The sequence below is a fragment of the Procambarus clarkii genome, chromosome 62 (genome assembly GCF_040958095.1).
Source record: "Procambarus clarkii isolate CNS0578487 chromosome 62, FALCON_Pclarkii_2.0, whole genome shotgun sequence".
In the NCBI taxonomy this organism is placed as follows: Eukaryota; Metazoa; Arthropoda; class Malacostraca; order Decapoda; family Cambaridae; genus Procambarus; species Procambarus clarkii.
In genome coordinates this window covers 26,994,742-27,013,190 of record NC_091211.1, presented here as the reverse complement: position 1 = coordinate 27,013,190, position 18,449 = coordinate 26,994,742, and the positions used below count along the sequence as shown (strand labels likewise).

The window sequence follows — 18,449 nt, the reverse complement described above, 5'->3', positions numbered from 1 at the left end:
ACAAATTGTAGTCGCAAAACCACTAAAAACCCAAAGAAAAGCACAAATAAATCCAGAGGGATGCTTGTCGTGTGAGATTCAACAACAACACTGGCGTCGGAGGCGTCCGAGAACCCGCGAGACACTAGGAAGCACCATGTGGTTTCGCTTGTTAATAGCGGCGAGCTTGTCAATAGAGACAAATTTGCTGCGAGTGGCTTGCTCGTTACTGGAAAAACTTGTTAATAGAGCCACTCGTTAATCGAGGTTCCACTGTACTAGAAACAGGATGGGTTCGAGTACAGAGCCCTGTGGGACTCCGCTGGTGACATCTCGCCACTCTGATGCCTCCCCCCCTCACCGTTACTCGCTGTTTCCTATTGCTTAGATACTTTCTTATCCACTGGAGCACCTTACCTTTTACTCCTGCCTGTTGCTCCAACTTTTGTAACAGCCTTTTGTGAGGTACTGTGTCAAAGGCTTTCTGACAGTCCAAGAAAATGCAGTCTACCCACCCTTCTCTTTCCTGCCTAATTTGTGTTGCTTGGTCATAGAATTCTATTAGGCCTGTGAGGCACAATTTACCATCTCTGAACCCATGGTGGTGGTGTGTTACAAAGCTGTTTCCCTCCAGATGCTCTACGAGCCTTTTCCTTGCAATCTTCTCCATCGCCTTGCATGGTATACAAGTTAGGGAAACTGGCCTGTAGTTCAGTGCCTCTTGCCTGTCACCCTTTTTGTAAATTGGGACTACATTAGCTGTCTTCCAGCTTTCCGGAAGGTCTCCCGTTTCCAGTGACCTGTTATACACCATAGAGAGTGGCACACTTAGTGCTTCTGCACCTTCTTTTAGAATCCATGGTGAGATTCTGTCAGGCCCAACAGCCTTTGACACATTCAACGCCAACAGATTCCTTTTGACCTCATCACTGGTGAGGTAAATTTCCTCCAAGGTTGTTCGGTTTGCCTCCTCATTTAGTGTAGGGACCTCTCCTTGTTCTATTGTGAAGACCTCCTGGAATCTCTTACCGAGTTCTTCACACACCTCTTTGTCGTTCTCTGTGTATCTGTTCTTCCCTTTTCTTAGTTTCATCATTTGTTCCTTCACTGCTGTTTTCCTCCTGATGTGGCTGTGGAGCAGTTTTGGTTGGGTCTTAGCTTTACTCGCGATGTCATTTTCATACTGCCTCTCTGCTTCTCTCCTCACTCTGATGTACTCATTTCTGGCCCTCTGTTATTTCTCCCTGCTCTCTGGTGTTCTGTTGTTCCTGTATTTTCGCCATGTTCTTTTACATAATTGCTTTGCTGCTGCACATTCCTGGTTGAACCACGGATTCTTCTGTTGCTTTTCATTTTTCCCTTTTTGGACTGGGATAAACCTGTCTGCAGCCTCCTGACACTTCTGAGTGACATAATCCATCATATCCTGTACAGTCTAATCTCTGAGTTCTGTTTCCCATGGTATTCCCATTAGGAAGTTCCTCATCTCGTCATATTTTCCTCTTCGGTAATTTAGTCTTTTTCCTTCTAATCCCATCCTTGGATAGGTTATCCCTACTTCTACCAGATACTCAAATATCAATACACTGTGGTCACTCATTCCTATGGGGGCTTTATATTTGACTTCCCTTATTTCTGAGCCATTTAAGGTGAAAATCAGGTCGAGTCTAGCTGGTTTGTCATTTCCTCTCATTCTTGTGGGCCCCTTGACATGTTGGCTCAGAAAGTTCCTTGTACTCACTTCCAAAAGTTTAGATCTCCATGTGTCTTCATCATCATTTGTGTGGCGGTCACTCCTCGTTACTTTTTGACTCATAATAGCAACTTAGTGGTTCATTATGGTGAACAAAACATGCAGATACTTACATATAACCTGTGTATATAGTGTAATAACCGACAAAGTATTTGTTCACTGATGAACATAATTGAATCAACAATATGCACACCATATTTTTGAGTACAGCGATGATTCACGTATTTTATTATATAAATATATCACACTACACACTATTGAATAATATTACAGCAAAAAACTACGAAAAATCAATCAGAGACATTGAAATAATTAGGTAATTATCTCTCTGTGGTCACAGCTGGTGAGCAACAGACCGTTTGGGACGCACACTGAGTCAGCGCCTGTTTTTTGCCAAAATTCCCCACCCTATAGCAGGCAATATATGCCACTTATGACTTTTTATTATTTTTCCCATGATCAGTGAACACAAATTAACAGGTTTAGAAGAATTTTTTTTTTTTTTGTATGCGCCTGTGGGTGACAAATGCTAAATAGCCCGGCGCCATACAAGGGTTAACCTTCATGCTGCACGGCTTTTACTGTGACATTCTAGTAGTGCGTGGAAAATAAAGCGTTCTCAATTTTTTTTATTTTATTTGTAAATTGTTAAAATCTCTTCCCTGAACATGTACATGTAAAAACAAAAATATAAAAAACCAGCGTTGAATGTAATGAAACGCCATTTTCTGGGTGAGACCCGGAGGCTCCCCGGAGCTTTACCGGCTGATATGCTAATGTCAGACTTTGGCATCAGTCATGTGTATGGAGTTCTAGGGCCTACCGGGGACCACGAGCCAGAACCTGGCCCCCTCAGAGAGGCAAGGCGAGCAATGGCCTATAGAAACCCCCGTGTGGTTGGAAGCATTCTATGTCTGCCATCGACCGGGTCAAGCATCCAGAAAGGTAAGCATTCCAAAACAAACCCCTATTCTGGTGAAAATTGCTACCTAAGCCGAACTAGTGAATAGAACTCTTCAACAGGAAACAAGGAAACTAGTATGACGTCATACGTCACCGCGCCGCTGTCTGCGCAGCTCCCCCCTCCCCGGGAGGGGGAAGGGGGAGCCCCAGACCTCCCACGCCGGCTATCCACCCATCAGTTCTGAGGCTGGATGTCAAAACACGCGAAAAACGCCGACCGGAGGGAGGGAGGGTTGCCGGGGAGCCTCCGGGTCTCACCCAGAAAATGGCGTTTCATTACATTCAACGCTGGTTTTCTGGGGGGAGCCCCGTCGGCTCCCCGGAGCTAACTACCCACAGAGGAAGGTCAAAGGGACAAAACCGGGAGGCGGACACCACGCACCCCCCAAAGGAGGCGAGACAACCGGCAGCAAACGCCAACCCAAGGCGCCACAGCCCCGAAAATCCCGGGAACAACACGAGAACCACGAGCAGCAAGGCCCCTGCACGAACACCAAAAATCCATGCCCGAAAGACTGCAAGGCCACGTCGCCCAGACGGCAGCGAGAGCAGCGAAGCCACGAACGCCACAGGCATGAGGGAAGAACACAGGCAGCTTAGCCACAAGAACACAGCTGACCACCCGGGACACCATCACCTGCGAACCGGGAAGAACAGAACCGGATCAACACAAAACGCGCTCCGGACCCAAACGCCGTGGCACGCAAACAACAGGGGAGGGCCGCCACTGAACACAAAAACGACACACCCCCGGCCCGACCAACGAAGCACCAACAAACCCTGGACCCCTCCAGAATGCAGCAGCCCCACCCCGCGCCAGAAAAGATGGAGACTGCTGCCATCAAACAACCAAAACGCTAAAACCGAAGGAGCAAGAAAACTCAGCGAACCGACCCCCAGAGGCAAAGGCCCAAAGGAAAGAGCCGACGAAAAAACACACCGGAACCGAAGGGACACTACCAACCGAGGAGAAGACAGAGCACGCTGACCAGAGACCAGGATGGTGCAAGCGGCGCACGAACAGGCCGGAGGTGAAATGACGCACAAGACAGCTGACTAACGGTGCAGAAGCAACACCAAGACCGAAAGCAAGCTGAAGCGGCTTCGCCTGCGCCGCACGAAAAGAGGCGACAGTATGTGGCAAGACGACGGCCCCCAACCCCCACTAGAAAACCAAGCCGAGAGTAAACCAAGCTAACAAGAGGAACCACCTAAGAAGGGACAGGAAAAGGAAGGACTGCCAAAATACCCCATACTGCCGCCAAGAGAAGCACGCAGGTGGGACACCTACCACGAAGCCACCCGACCACCAACCGGAGGCGAGACCACGAGGCAGAACATAAGCAGCCCCGACAAGGCCCCCCCGAGCCCAGGAAAAAGGCGGAGCCGCGAGAAGATCTCGGGCGCGACCACCGAAACCCAGGCGGCACAAGGAGATGGAACGTCTGCCGAACAGAAAAACTCCCCGAAGCATGCAAGCCCGCCAGGAGTTCAGAAACGACGGGTCCGACGCGAGACATCGCAAGAACCCCCCCAAAAAAAAAAAAAAAAAAAACAACCGGCAGGGCAAGCTAGGAAAACCAAAGAAGGCGGAAGGGTCGCCGCCAGAACAGGACCCGAACCAAGGGGCACGAACAACTGCAACAGACCGAGACAAAGAAGCACATCACAGGACACAGGCTGACCAACGCCTAAGAACACACGCAGAACATCCCTGCTGCAGAGGAGGCAGGAAGAAAGAGCAGAAGCACAAAAAAAAAAAAAAAACAGGAGAACAACCAGGGGTGGACAATCAGGCAGGGACAAAAACCCCACGCAATCCCCAGGCACAAAACGGCAGCAAAGTGCCACTCCACAACCGGACACAGGAACAAGGACACGCCACCGTGAAACACGGTACCAGTGCACACGTGCAGCAGCAGCAACAGGCACCACTGCAACATGCAACACGTAAATAGCAACTCCCCTCTGCAAAGGCAGAGAACGGAGCAGGCAGACCCCAGACAGGGCCAACGGAGACACGACAAAACCCTGCAGGCCCAGAAACCTGCACCAGGCGACCGACGGCGGAGAAACCCCGCTCGATACCTGCTGGATGAGGTACTGGGAGCTCTTTTACACCTCAAGCCCGGCCCAAGGTCAGGCCAGACCGGCCAGAGGATGGCCCACCAGGCAGCTGCTAGGAGCAGTTCACTGGCCCACATACCCCCACAACCAGGACGGGCCGGAACTGCCATACGAAAACAGGCCAGTGCGCCCTGGAAGTCCACAGACGAACCAGCAAGAAGGCTTATGCTCGCAAGTAGGTCGTGTAACAAGCACAGACCACTGATGGTAATACAGTGTTCCCCAAAAGTGCCAAGAGCACCACTGCACTCCACTGGTACTATCCCGCAAGTTCTACCAGATAGGCGGGACCCAAGAGCCAGAGCTCAAATCCTGCAAGCACAGCCAGGAGCCTCACCAGGTGAGTACAGAACCAACCCTACAACCCCCACACCTCAACATTAAAAAAAGGAGGGTCCCCTGAATGACTCCAGCATGGGTTGGACATGCACATGAGGGGGACAGGAAGGGGTGATAAAGGGACAGTCACTGGTGTGCGAACGGTCTCAGTCGTACAAAAATATACCTAAATAAAGACAGGGATATAAACACCGCCGCATCCAGCGCCCGGCCAAAAGACGCCAGACCGCAGAAACTCACCTGGCGAATGGTGGCTCGAACTTGACACGACTCAACCGTGCCCAGAAGAACTTGGGAGCACCGCCAGGTGAAGACGCCAGAGCCGGACCCTGCCAGACCCGCAGGAGAACAGGGAGAGGCGAAGGAGGCGGTCCACACCCATGACACAGGGAAAACCGCGGTGTCCTCCCCACAACTGGGAACCAGGACACCCCCGGCGCGAAGGGGCACATACCGCAGCCAGGGAGAAGAACAAGAGGCGAAGCACTGTAGCAAAAAAGGGCGCAAAACCCCAGCACTGAACCACCGCCCAGACCAAAACAAACTCCACGGCGCATGCGCATAACACGCTGGCCGAACCGTACACCCTCCCTGCGGGAAGGCGCCAGCCAGGACTATTGCACGAGAAAAGGAGCCAAAAGAGGAAGCAGGAACAATAAAACCGGCCAAAGAAGCAAAGAGCCCAAAAAAGGAACCTAAACGGGCGACAAGTAGCCCAACCGGGCGACAAGTAGCCCAACCGGGCGACAAGTAGCCCAACCGGGCGACAAGTAGCCCAACCGGGCGACAAGTAGCCCAACCGGGCGACAAGTAGCCCAACCGGGCGACAAGTAGCCCAACCGGGCGACAAGTAGCCCAACCGGGCGACAAGTAGCCCAACAGAGCGACAAGTAGCCCAACCGGACGACAAGTAGCCCAACAGGGCGACAAGTAGTCCAACAGGGCGACAAGTACTAGGAGCCGACAGACGTTTCAATAATGCGGGAAGTAGCGAAAAACCTTCCCGTACCCTCGAGAACACAGAAGCCAACACTAGTCCCGAAGGCACACGAAGGCGCAGGCGCACCCGAGATCAGAAGTCACGCAGAACCCCATCGAACGGGGAAACATGACAAAAACACCGTCCCAAAAAGCGGGGGAGGAAACATCCACCCACAGGACGGAACCAACCGACTCAAAGGCCAAGGAACCGAGCCCGGGGAGGGGCCGACGTCCAACAGCACGTACGGCGAGTGGGGAGGAAAGACCCCACTCCGCGTAACCACAAGCCCCGCCTAGAGGGGGATAAAAACCCCCACGGGGTCTAACGGGGCCAAGGCCCCCCAAGTCAGCCCCTCCCCAGCCCCGGGAACCTACACGACAGGCCTCGGGGCCGAGCCGTTCCCCCAAAGCCCCGGCCGTACCAGAAAACCGGGGCAGCCGTGAAAACACTAAGGAAGGGAGCCCACTGGCAGACTCATACAACACGGCTGGAGGAACAGGCCCAAATGCCCCCGTCACTACCCCGGAAGGGGAATTCCCTGAGACTGCCCGAGTCTCAACACCACCAAACACCCCGCCCTGAACCTACAGACGGTAAGGAACCGGATGCAGGCAGGAAGGGTGAACCAGGGGAAAGACAAGGGGGCGTGGATGGAACCGAAGCAACCAACACCCCCAAGTCCCAAAATGAACTACAACGGGGCAGCCCCGGGGCTCCCGGGGAGGAAACCACGAGAACGTTGCCACCACCAAGGCTCAAGTGCAACGCCCCTGCTGCCCGCACCCGCTTTGTTAGCACAACTGGGTAACAGAGCCACAACGAGCAACCAAACTCGCAGGACACCGGGTCGAAGGTGTCACCGACCCCACAGGCAGCAGACGGAGGCAAAACAGAGAGTCACCCAGAGACAAAAGGTGAGAGCAACCCTCAAACTCGCTGGAAGCGAGGGGGGGGCTCTGGGGTCACATCCATCGGACCCGCGCGCCCCCAGGGGTTTCCCAGGGTCCCGAGCGTTTACTTTAAGAGGACTCGCGCTCAGGTAATCCCAGGCAGGGTACTGCTAACCGGCACCCAAGCTACCAAACAACTTTCTAAGAGCTGAACCCCCGGGACGTGTACATTCACGGGGACCTAGCAGGGGGTACCACCAGAAATACTCAGAACACAAGGGGCAAGAACGAAGGCAGACCCCCCCACCAGGTATATAAACAAAAGAAAAAGAAAACCCCGCAAGAGGACAGCGTACCCAAGCGGAACAGAGCCGGCCGCCATGATTGGTAAAGACAAGCTGCACAGTACCCCGCGCCCCACCAGTGCAAACACTGCCCCTTACTCTAAGGCGAACAAGGGAGACAGAACACCCGAGCACACAAAGAGCGGCCGAAAACCAAGCAGTAAACGGCCAAGCAGGGGCAGGACCCAAGGAACTTGTGGAAGGTGGCCCCAAGCCCCAAGGGCAGTACTTACAGGGCACCTAGGGAAGGGAACCCTAGGCGCATGCAGCCCGAGTACTGAAGAATCACTCCCGGCTCACGCACCACCTAGAAAACAGACACCACACTCTAGGTACAGTGCTGAACAACCACTGGAGCCGGAGCACATAACCATTGCCTATAGCATCAGCCGAAGAACTGATGGGTGGATAGCCGGCGTGGGAGGTCTGGGGCTCCCCCTTCCCCCTCCCGGGGAGGGGGGAGCTGCGCAGACAGCGGCGCGGTGACGTATGACGTCATACTAGTTTCCTTGTTTCCTGTTGAGTTCTATTCACTATTTCGGCTTAGGTAGCAATTTTCACCAGAATAGGGGTTTGTTTTGGAATGCTTACCTTTCTGGATGCTTGACCCGGTCGATGGCAGACATAGAATGCTTCCAACCACACGGGGGTTTCTATAGGCCATTGCTCCCCTTGCCTCTCTGAGGGGGCCAGGTTCTGGCTCGTGGTCCCCGGTAGGCCCTAGAACTCCATACACATGACTGATGCCAAAGTCTGACATTAGCATATCAGCCGGTAAAGCTCCGGGGAGCCGACGGGGCTCCCCCCAGAAAACAACTTACTTTGGTTGTGGCAATGTGGAGAATATGCGATGTGGCATCACCGATACGTGTTCGCCCATGCGCGAAGCTCCTGGAGCTGGTCATGCGGGCTATTCAAGACTCACGAGTTGTCACAAATATATTTTCATAAATTTTTCATTGCTTTATAATTAGTTCTTTATTGCATCTGATGCACATTTGTGTTCTTTGCAATATGTACACAGTAAAATGTTCATAATGTTCCAAGGAACTATGATTCATGTGTCACTAATGTGTCCACAAAATTTTTTTGTCGCAAAATTACTTGTTCAATATTCAATTTATTTACACTTTGTACACTTTTACACTATTTACACAGTCATACAATTCAAATAAGATTCAACAGAGCATTAGAAGTTATTAACCACATGGGGTATAATCTTACTAAAGCAAACATATGAGTTATAAATACTCATACTCTGCCTAATTAAAATGGAAACAAGTAACACTTAATGGGCCAGCCAGAGGCTTAGGGCCCATGCAGGAATATCCCCAATAATTTTTTTTATATATATATATATATACATACACACACACATACACGACAGCTTGCTGAAATCAATGCTTGAAAAAGCCCTCAACCTTTCTCTCAGCAACTCACAGTGGAAACAGACCTCCCTTCCTGTCAGATTTGGGGGCCTTGGAGTGCGCACAGCAACACAAATTGCTGTACCAGTGTTCCTGTCCTCTTCAGTGGTGTCTGACAACTTGGTGAAGGAAATCCTACCCGAGCACCAAATGGGTCTCTCTCGCAGGACCAGCACCCCCAACCACCACCACCTGAAGCCCATAAGCAATCCAGCTGGGATTGCCCCATTGCCGACCAGGAAGCTGTGACTTTGCTAGAAGCTGCGACAACACCACATGACACTGCCCGACTTAGAGCTGTAGCAGTTCCCCATGCAGGTGACTTCCTATTAGCAACCCCCAATGTCAGCAACTGGCACCCGTCTCACACTGCAGGCCCTCCGAATTGCCGTGGCTCTCCGCCTCGCTGCCCCAATTCACACCGAATACAGGTGTATTTGCGGAGAGGCAGTGGCAGACAGGAACGGACGGCATGTCCTTCTCTGCCAAAGGACAGAAGGATGGCATGCAAGATTCAGCGAGGTTAATGACATATTAAGAGATGCCTTACCTCAGCCGGTTGTTCAGCAGAGAGAGAGCCCCATTACCTAATGTCCTGCAACTCTGATGAGCCTGTTGGTCGCCCAGACGGAATCACGGTGATCCCCTGGAAGAATGGTAGACAGTTGGTGTGGGACTACACTTGCGTTTCAACTTTAGCCAATACCTATGTTGACTTCAGTGCTACACAAGCAGGAGGTACTGCCAATCACCGGGAAGCAGCCAAGTCACGCAAATACAGAGACCTTGAGCACCACTACAATTTTGTCCCCATTGCCTCAGAGACACTTGGTGCCTGGGGTAGAAGTGCTGCTAGTTTTTTGAAGGAGTTGGGGTCCAAGCTAATTGAAACAACTAGAGACCCTAGAGCTGCCAGTTTTCTCTTTCAGTGCCTTAGTGTGGAGATCCAGAGAGGAAATGCTCACTGCATCCATGGTTCCTGCCCGCCATCTGAGGAGCTGGAGGAGCTATACAACTTGTGACAAGCAGCCTTGGACCCTGCATGTAACCAATGTTGTAACCCTTTTTGTGCAATGAAATTTTCAAATAAAGTTAGATATATATACACACATACCAAAAGAATGGTGGTAGAAGAAGAAAATATCAAAGTGTTCAGCGAGGATCCACAAGGTCTTCTCTGAGTACTCTTTATTTTCTTCTCTGAGGCTACGGGTCCTTACACTTGCACATTGGGTGAGGTGAACAAACTTATGACAAACACAAGACAGAACACGGAACAATGGGTATAAATTGGATAAGAGAACTGCAGAAGGCCTATTGGCCCATACTTCCTCTTGCTGCTTCCATATTGCTTCAGTCTTGAAGTGGGTAGAATACAGTTGTGCATTAATTGGCTGTTGATTACTGGCGTTGACTTTTTTTTATGTGTAATGCCTCACTGATGTCGAGCCGCCTGTTATCACTGTACCTATCAATGATTTCTGTGTTGTTTGTTAAGATTTCTCTGGTGATGGTCTGGTTGTGAGAGGAGATTATATGTTCCTTGATGGAGCCCTGTTGCTTATGCATTGTTAATCGCCTGGAAAGAGACGTTGCTGTCTTGCCTATATACTGAGTTCTTTGGGGCATACAGTCCCCAAGTGGGCATTTAAAGGCATAGACGATGTTGGTCTCCTTTAAGGCGTTCTGCTTGGTATCTGGAGAGTTTTTCCAGGAGTAGGTTGGCCGTTTTTTTTATTTTATAGTAAATCGTCAATTGTATTTTCTAATTTTTGTCTGTAGGGATAACGTTCCTATCAACAATATCTTTCAGGACCCTTTCCTTCATTTTATGAGCTGTGGAAAAGAAGTTCCTGTAAAATAGTCAAATAGAGGGTACATGTGTTGTGTTAGTTGACTCCTACTAAAGAGTCAACTTTAGTCAAACACTAACTTCAACTTTTATTTGTCACAAGTTTGTTCACCTCACCCAAAACTGTTGTACCATATCACCTCACCTAAATGCGAGTATAAGTATGGACGGATTTTGCGTGTTTACAGGTTACAGTTGTGTGTGTAAACTAAAGTCTTTGAAAATGTAATAAGATATTACGAAACGCGTTCAGGCGTCGCGTCAGACTAGAAGTAAAAATTAATTTTGGAGAATTGATTTTTCAATTACCATCGACAGTGAAAAGAAACACAAGAAAGAGAGAAAATTCGTGTTAGAATTATTAATCTTACCTTTTCGGTCATATTTAACAACATATGTTTACAAGAACGAATGCTACCAAAATATACTAATATATCAACCCGTTCTCGCAAATTTAATAAGTCAATATTGACTTATTAAATATGTGCATAGGTGACATACTTAACATAATAGATGCCCTTAAAAAGATTCATAGAAAACACCGACCTTACCTAACCTACTTAGTATGTTAAGGTAAGCATCTTATTGCTTCGTAATTACAATTATTACCTAACCTATAATAGGTATAGGTTAAGTAATAATTGTAATTACGAAGCAATAAGATGCTTATCTTAAGATACTAACAAGGTTAGGTAAGGTCTGTGTTTTCTATGAATCTTTTTAAGGGTATCTATTATGTTTAGTATATCACCTATGCACGTAGTTAATAAGTCAATATTGACTTTACGAATTTGCGAGAACGGGTTGAATATATACATATACACACACACACACACACACACACACACACACACACACACACACACACACACACACAGCGATATACTAAAGAAATTGTTCATGACTTTTGTTAGGCCAAAGCTAGAATATGCAGCTGTTGTGTGGTGCCCATATCTTAAGAAGCACATCAACAAACTGGAAAAGGTGCAAAGACATGCTACTCAGTGGCTCCCAGAACTGAAGGGCAAGAGCTACGAGGAGAGGTTAGAAGCATTAAATATGCCAAAACTAGAAGACAGAAGAAAAAGAGGTGATATGATCACTACATACAAAATAGTAACAGGAATTGACAAAATCAACAGGGAAGACTTCCTGAGACCTGGAACTTCAAGAACAAGAGGTCATAGATTTAAACTAGCTAAACACAGATGCCGAAGAAATATAAGAAAATTCACCTTCGCAAATAGAGTGGTAGACGGTTGGAACAAGTTAAGTGAGAAGGTGGTGGAGGCCAAGACCGTCAGTAGTTTCAAAGCGTTATATGACAAAGAGTGCTGGGAAGACGGGACACCACGAGCGTAGCTCTCATCCTGTAACTACACTTAGGTAATTACACTTAGGTAATTACACACACACACACACTGTACTCGGACCTATCCTGTTTCTGATATACGTAAATGATCTCCCAGAGAGTATAGACTCATTACTGTCAATGTTTGCTGACGACGCCAAAATTTTAAGAAGGCTTAAGACAGAGGAGGACTGTTTGAGGCTTCAAGAAGACCTGGACAAGCTGCAGGAATGGTTGAACAAATGGTTGTTAGAGTTTAACCCAAGCAATGCAATGTAATGAAGATAGGTGTAGGGAGCAGGAGACCAGATACAAGGCATCATTTGGGAGATGAAATACTTCAAGAGTCTGAAGTATTGGTGAGTCTGAGTGGGTGCAACACAAACATCAGTATCAAGTTGTGGTTTGTGTAGTACAAAATTATCACAGCCCTCCCTCACGAATTCACCCATGCTTCTTGTACTGGCACCAGCACCACTGGCATAGTAACATCACCATGGAAGCCGCTAACACACTGTTCATCTACGCTACTTTTATCAGAAGCAGCATCACTGAATCCAGAAAATAATTCATCTATAGCCCCTTTCAAAGCTAGAGAAATTGCTGACCTGAAGAGCATGCTGAGATCCTTTATGGCTAGAATCCACTTGGTAAAACGTCTAAACTATTGGGACCAACTAAAATACCTAAATCTGTATCCTCTTGAGCGCAGGTGGGAGAGATGCATGATAATTTACACGTGAAAAATACTAGAGGGGCTGGTCCCAAACCTGCACACAGACATAGCACCACATGAGACCAGAAGGCATGGCAGGATGTGCAGAATTCCCCCATTGAAACACAGAGAATAGGTACTCTGATAGACCTATCAACATCAGAGGTCCGAGACTGTTCAACACGCTTCCACTACACATAAGGGGCATAACTGGCTGACTCCTAACAGTGTTGAAGAGAACTTGATAAACACCTCCAAAGGATACCCGATCAACCAAGCTGTGATTCATACGTCAGGCTGCAAGCAGCCGTGTCCAACAGCCTGGTTGACCAGTCCAGCAACCAGGAGGCCTGGTCGAGAACTGGGCTGCAGGGATGCTAAGCCCCGAAATCATCACAAGGTAACTGCAAGGTACCTTACCTTGAGGTTACCTTAATGTGATTTCGGGGCTCAGCGACCCCCGCGGCCCGTTCGTCGATGAGGCCTCCTGAACTGCAAAGTATAGTATAACTTTCTTCAAAAATTGGTGATGACAGGTGGTGATAATAATGGCATGAGCGATGGCCTGAGAGGCCACACAGCGTGCCTAGTGCTCACCCTGTACTGGATATGCTCGCTGCATCGTCCTCAGCTGTGCTGCATCACTTGTGTAAGGTCTTTATCGTGCTTCATCAAGGCTTCATCTGCCTTGCCTCATCAATATCACTACCCTTATCTTCTTCAAAACCATAAGGTATGAATTTCATCAGCAGAGAGCGATCTTTCCACACTGCTTCCGACAGGAAACTGGGAGTCGGAGGTGGGTGCGCCAGCCATGATTGCTCACTCAGAACTGAGCCAACCCATGGCCCTGGGGCATGCTGTGAATTTCTTCCAAGATGGCTACCGCTCACTGGAGGTCTCAGGCGTCCATCTCGTACCCAACCTACTGCACGCGCATTTTCAATCTTATGATATCCTAACATCGCTCATTTGTCAGGTGGTGCAGTGCAGTGTGTTATAAATCCATATACTGTAGTTGATTCTAACATTTATCATGATAAATATGTATGTTCATTATTTCTTTCCTCAATTATTTAAAATTAACCATTAAGTCTATTTGTTTTCTAATATATATGTTTGAGTTAGATGTAGCATGCTATAATGTGCCTCTATGTACTATTTTGCTAATGCTATTGCATGTTTATTCATGTGGGGGGAGATCGTGGCATCTCATGAGGGGATGACCGTATTTGGGATGTTCCAGTAATTGCATGTAGTGTATCAACTTAGCGTCACCGATTCACCCCTGTAATTATTCCAGTTTCTTGTATGTACTTAATTTCATCTTAGCAGTGTTATATGCATATTAGTATAATTATAATTTTGTTCTTAAGTATTACTCTCAGATAGCAGAGTATTTAGAGATTTCATGTGATTCTTAGTTGGTAACCTGTCAACACCAAGCTGAGCACGCCAGTCGCGTGGGTGAAGCTGGCTGAGGTGGACATGTTATGAGAAAGCTTTGGTACCTGTTTATTGTTTAGTAACATAGCTAATTGCCTGGTAAGACCATTATTTGCATACCCATCTATTCATTTAAGTTTTAAAATAGTGATCAGTGCTTATATAATAATATTGTGTTTTTTATTCTGGTGCAATAATATTTCTGGTTGCCTGTATTTCATTTATATGTTTGTATGTTTCTTTGTTACCCTTATTTAAAGTATATTGCTTTGCTGATTAAGCAGTTGATTTATTTACCCATAGACATTTGTAGTAGGCAAGGCCGCATATTTATATATTTTACTACTGCAAAAGCAGTCATAATACAGTGGTTAAGCAACTTTTAAGGAAATTTCAGAAAATGTGACATTGTTCATAATAGCTCACATGAGAATTCAAACTAAACTAAATATAAATAATTTGAAAAAAAAAATCCCAATTTTCTCCTCACATCAAAAAGGTTTACATTACATCTCCATGCACAGAACTGCTAGACTACTGTAATAAGGCATACTCTTGTCATGAAAATGAGCATTTGTAATACACATCTTATTTATTGCATATATCTTACAGTGTAAACTGTAAAGCCATTGTCATTTATTCCTGGGACATGAATACAATTTGCTCAGAGTATTATGAAAGCAGACATACATACCTCCTTCCACATATTTCCTGGAATCAGCATGCGAGCACTAAGATTACCACAAGGAGGCTGACTGGGGTCATCAGATGCATCTTCTATCCAATCCCGAGGTGAATACCATCGCACAAAATCTTCAAGGACTGCTCCTGGATTTGCTGCCTGTTTAAAACAGTCATTTCCAATTGTAAAAAATATTACTTAAATTTATTTTGAATTATTTACAAATTCAATGTTATTAAACAAGCTTAAAATGGAGCAATAGGAGAGAAATAAAAATAAATTACGGGACAGTATAAAAAATAATACACTGAGTGCTTCTGAATAACCGGATAGCCTATCCGAAAGAGGACACTCATACAAGTCAAATAATTTTGAATAAACAAATACAAATATCTCGTCCTCTTATACAATAATTAAACTTTATTTCTTTGTGGGTATATGAATGTAGGCCACTTTGGCATTTGCCTCTAATGTTATCTAACCAATGTGGGTCACCTGCCTTAGATTTTGAGTTATGCCTTCTCTCTACTAATTCTGACTCATGACTGACAATCTGATAACTGTATCTGATGACTACATCTAATACCCGAGATCATGATTGATTATTGTGATAGTATGGCTATACAGCTTAGTATTATAACAAAAATCAATGTAAGAGCAGGCATCCCATTTTTCTAACATAATTAGTGGTTTAGATGGTCTCAGTCACTAGGTATCTGAAAAGTATGTAGATGCTGTGTGTGTGTCCAAGTGTGCAAATGTGTGTTTTATCCATAATAAGAAAACTCCCCAAAATTTGGTAACAAATTCCTCCCCCACCCCCTCCAAAAAAAAAAAAAAAAAAAAATCCTTCAAATCTAGATTTCTAGATTTCATGCTACTACAGAATAGGTCTGGAATGAATTTATCCAGATTTTAGGCATGGCACTATTCAGTATTTTACGTTTAAAGTCAACAGAACGAGGGCATTCGAGATATTAACCTAGGCAGTGATTATCGTCTACTGATGATCCCTAGGGGTAATCATCAAATGACGATTTAAACGATTATTGTCTGGGTTTTACATTTATGATGCAAATATGGATATAATAGGTCTATGAGGATGTAACGGAGTTTACCTTGTCCCATAAAAAAATCCTGCTATCATTTCATGGTATGAATGTGTTTTTTGTCATGAATGTTACTGGGGAAATGATGTAATCATCAAAAGACAATTTAAACAATTATTGTCTGGGTTTTACAAGTATGATGCAAATAATAGCTCTCTCTGGGTGTAAATAAAGAAAAACAAGTGATAACAGTCCCTGTGGTTTAGTGGTTAACAGTCCCCGTGGTGTACTGGTTAAGACGCTCGCCTGGCGTTTCACGAGCGCTTTGTTCTGGGTTCGTATCCTGGCCGGGGAGGATTTACTGTGCGTCAATCCTTAACCCTCAAACCGCGCATATCATATATAAATGATATCAGTGACAAAACCGAAACCGCGCACATCATTTATATATGATTTCGTGTCTAGCGCTATAATTTAAACTCCCTGCCTGGAATAGGGGCAGCTATAGTACAGCCACGACCGATAGTTGCCAGATGCCACCTAGAAAAAAAATCCAGGCCAACATTCTTGGGTGTGAGAGCGTCAGTATTGAGCAAGCCACCAAGGCTGGCGCACGCAGCACGAGCTCACAGCACCGCTGTTCAGCTTGTGACCACAGCATCGCCTACAAATACCATAATATATATGATACTGCTATTATTTAGCAGTGAGAGTATTACTAAAGCCCCCTGACTGTGATAAAACTGACCAGGATTCTGATAATAGCAGGATTGTGGTGATATTTAGCGCTGTGCTCCATGGAGGGAGGCGTAAGGCTGTGCGAGGGAGGGTTGTGGCGTCGTCTTCTGACTGTGTGTGGCCACCATTTATTGACTGCACTCACCATACCAGCTTAGTGGTTCGATATGGTGAACACAAATGTAGATACTTATATATAACGTGTGTGTATATAGGGTATAAACAGCAAGAGGAGTAGGTTGGGAGCCGCCATTTTGGTGAGGGCGGTGGCGTCGTCTGCACGACTTATCATGTTGTTTACTGGTGACCACAATAGTCTTTGGGCACCATACCAGCTTAATTGTTCAGGTATGGTGAATAAAACAGGTAGATACTTATATATAATATGTGTATATAGCGTAATAACACCACAAACAATATTGTTGAAGGACAAATATTAGTGCGTCTGGCCTTGAGGGCGGCCGCCGATCAGCTGACTGTGTGAGTAGCTACGTCTTTGTGGCCTTTACTCACCATACAAGCTTAGATGTACAGTTATGGTGAACAAAACATGTAAATACGTATATATAACATCTGTGTATAGTGAATAAATACAGAAAGAGTATTGTAGGAGGTGAATGAGGGTGAGTAAGGTGGTGTTGAGGGAGTGAGTGGCTCGCTGGTGTTTGGCGGTCACTCCTCGTTGCTTTTTGACTCACAAGACCAACTTAGTAGTTCGTTATGGTGTACAAAACATGCAAATACTTATATATAACCTGTGTATATAGTGTAACAACAGCAAAACTATTTGTTTATTGTTTTATGATCATAATAATTGAATCACTAATATGCACACCATAATTTTGAGTACAGCGATGGTTCACACATTTTATAATATAAATATACCACAATTCACTGTATGGAATAATATTACTGCAAAAAAACTAAGAAAAAATCAATCAGAGACATTGAAATAATTAGGTAATAATATATTTGTGGCAACTGCCGTCTGACAGCTCGGGCGGAGTAGACCTCATCTGGCGAAGGCTCTGCCAACGCCCCTTTTTTGCCACACTTCCCTACCCTATTGCGGCTAAAATATGCCACCTACGATTTTTTTGTTATTTTTTCCGTGATCAGGGAACAAAAAACCAGCGTTGAATGTAATGAAACGCCATTTTCTGGGTGAGTCCCGGAGGCTCCCCGGAGCTATCCCAGGCTGATATGCTAATGTCAGACTTTGGCATCAGTCATGTGTATGGAGTTCTTAGGCCTACCGGGGACCACGGCCAGAACCGGGCCCCCTCAGAGAGGCAAGGGGAGCAATGGCCTATAGAAGCCCCCGTGTAGTTGGAAGCATTCTATGTCTGCCATCGACCGGAACAGGCACCCAGAAAGGTAAGCGCCCCAAAACAAACCCCTATTCTGGTTAAAATTGCTACCTAAAACCGAACTAGTGGATAGAACTCCCCAACCGAAAACAAGCAAACTAGTGTGACGTCACACACTGCCGCGCCGCTGTCTGCGCAGCTCCCCCCTCCCCGGGAGGGGGAAGGGGGAGCCCCAGACCCCCCGCGCCGGCTACCCACACCTCAGTTCTTGAGGCTGGATGTCAAAAACGCGAAAAACCGCCGACCGGAGGGAGGGAGGGATGCCGGGGAGCCTCCGGGACTCACCCAGAAAATGGCGTTTCATTACATTCAACGCTGGTTTTCTGGGGGGAGCCCCGTCGGCTCCCCGGAGCTAACTACCCACAGACAGAAAAAGAGGGACTTACCCGGGATGCGGTCGTCGCTCACCCCTCAACTCGAAGCCGAGACAACTGGCCGCAAC

The 18,449-nt window shown here is 46.8% G+C and overlaps 1 protein-coding gene across 1 annotated transcript in view; it reads right to left on the bottom strand.

Moving 5' to 3' along the window:
* Nucleotides 1-18,449, bottom strand: part of LOC138349784 (rab3 GTPase-activating protein catalytic subunit-like) — a 55,625-nt gene that overhangs the window by 15,897 nt on the left and 21,279 nt on the right. Inside the window, exon 3 of the mRNA XM_069308411.1 lies at nucleotides 14,863-15,009. Coding sequence (XP_069164512.1) covers nucleotides 14,863-15,009 — 147 coding nt within the window. The remainder of the gene's footprint in view (nucleotides 1-14,862; nucleotides 15,010-18,449) is intronic.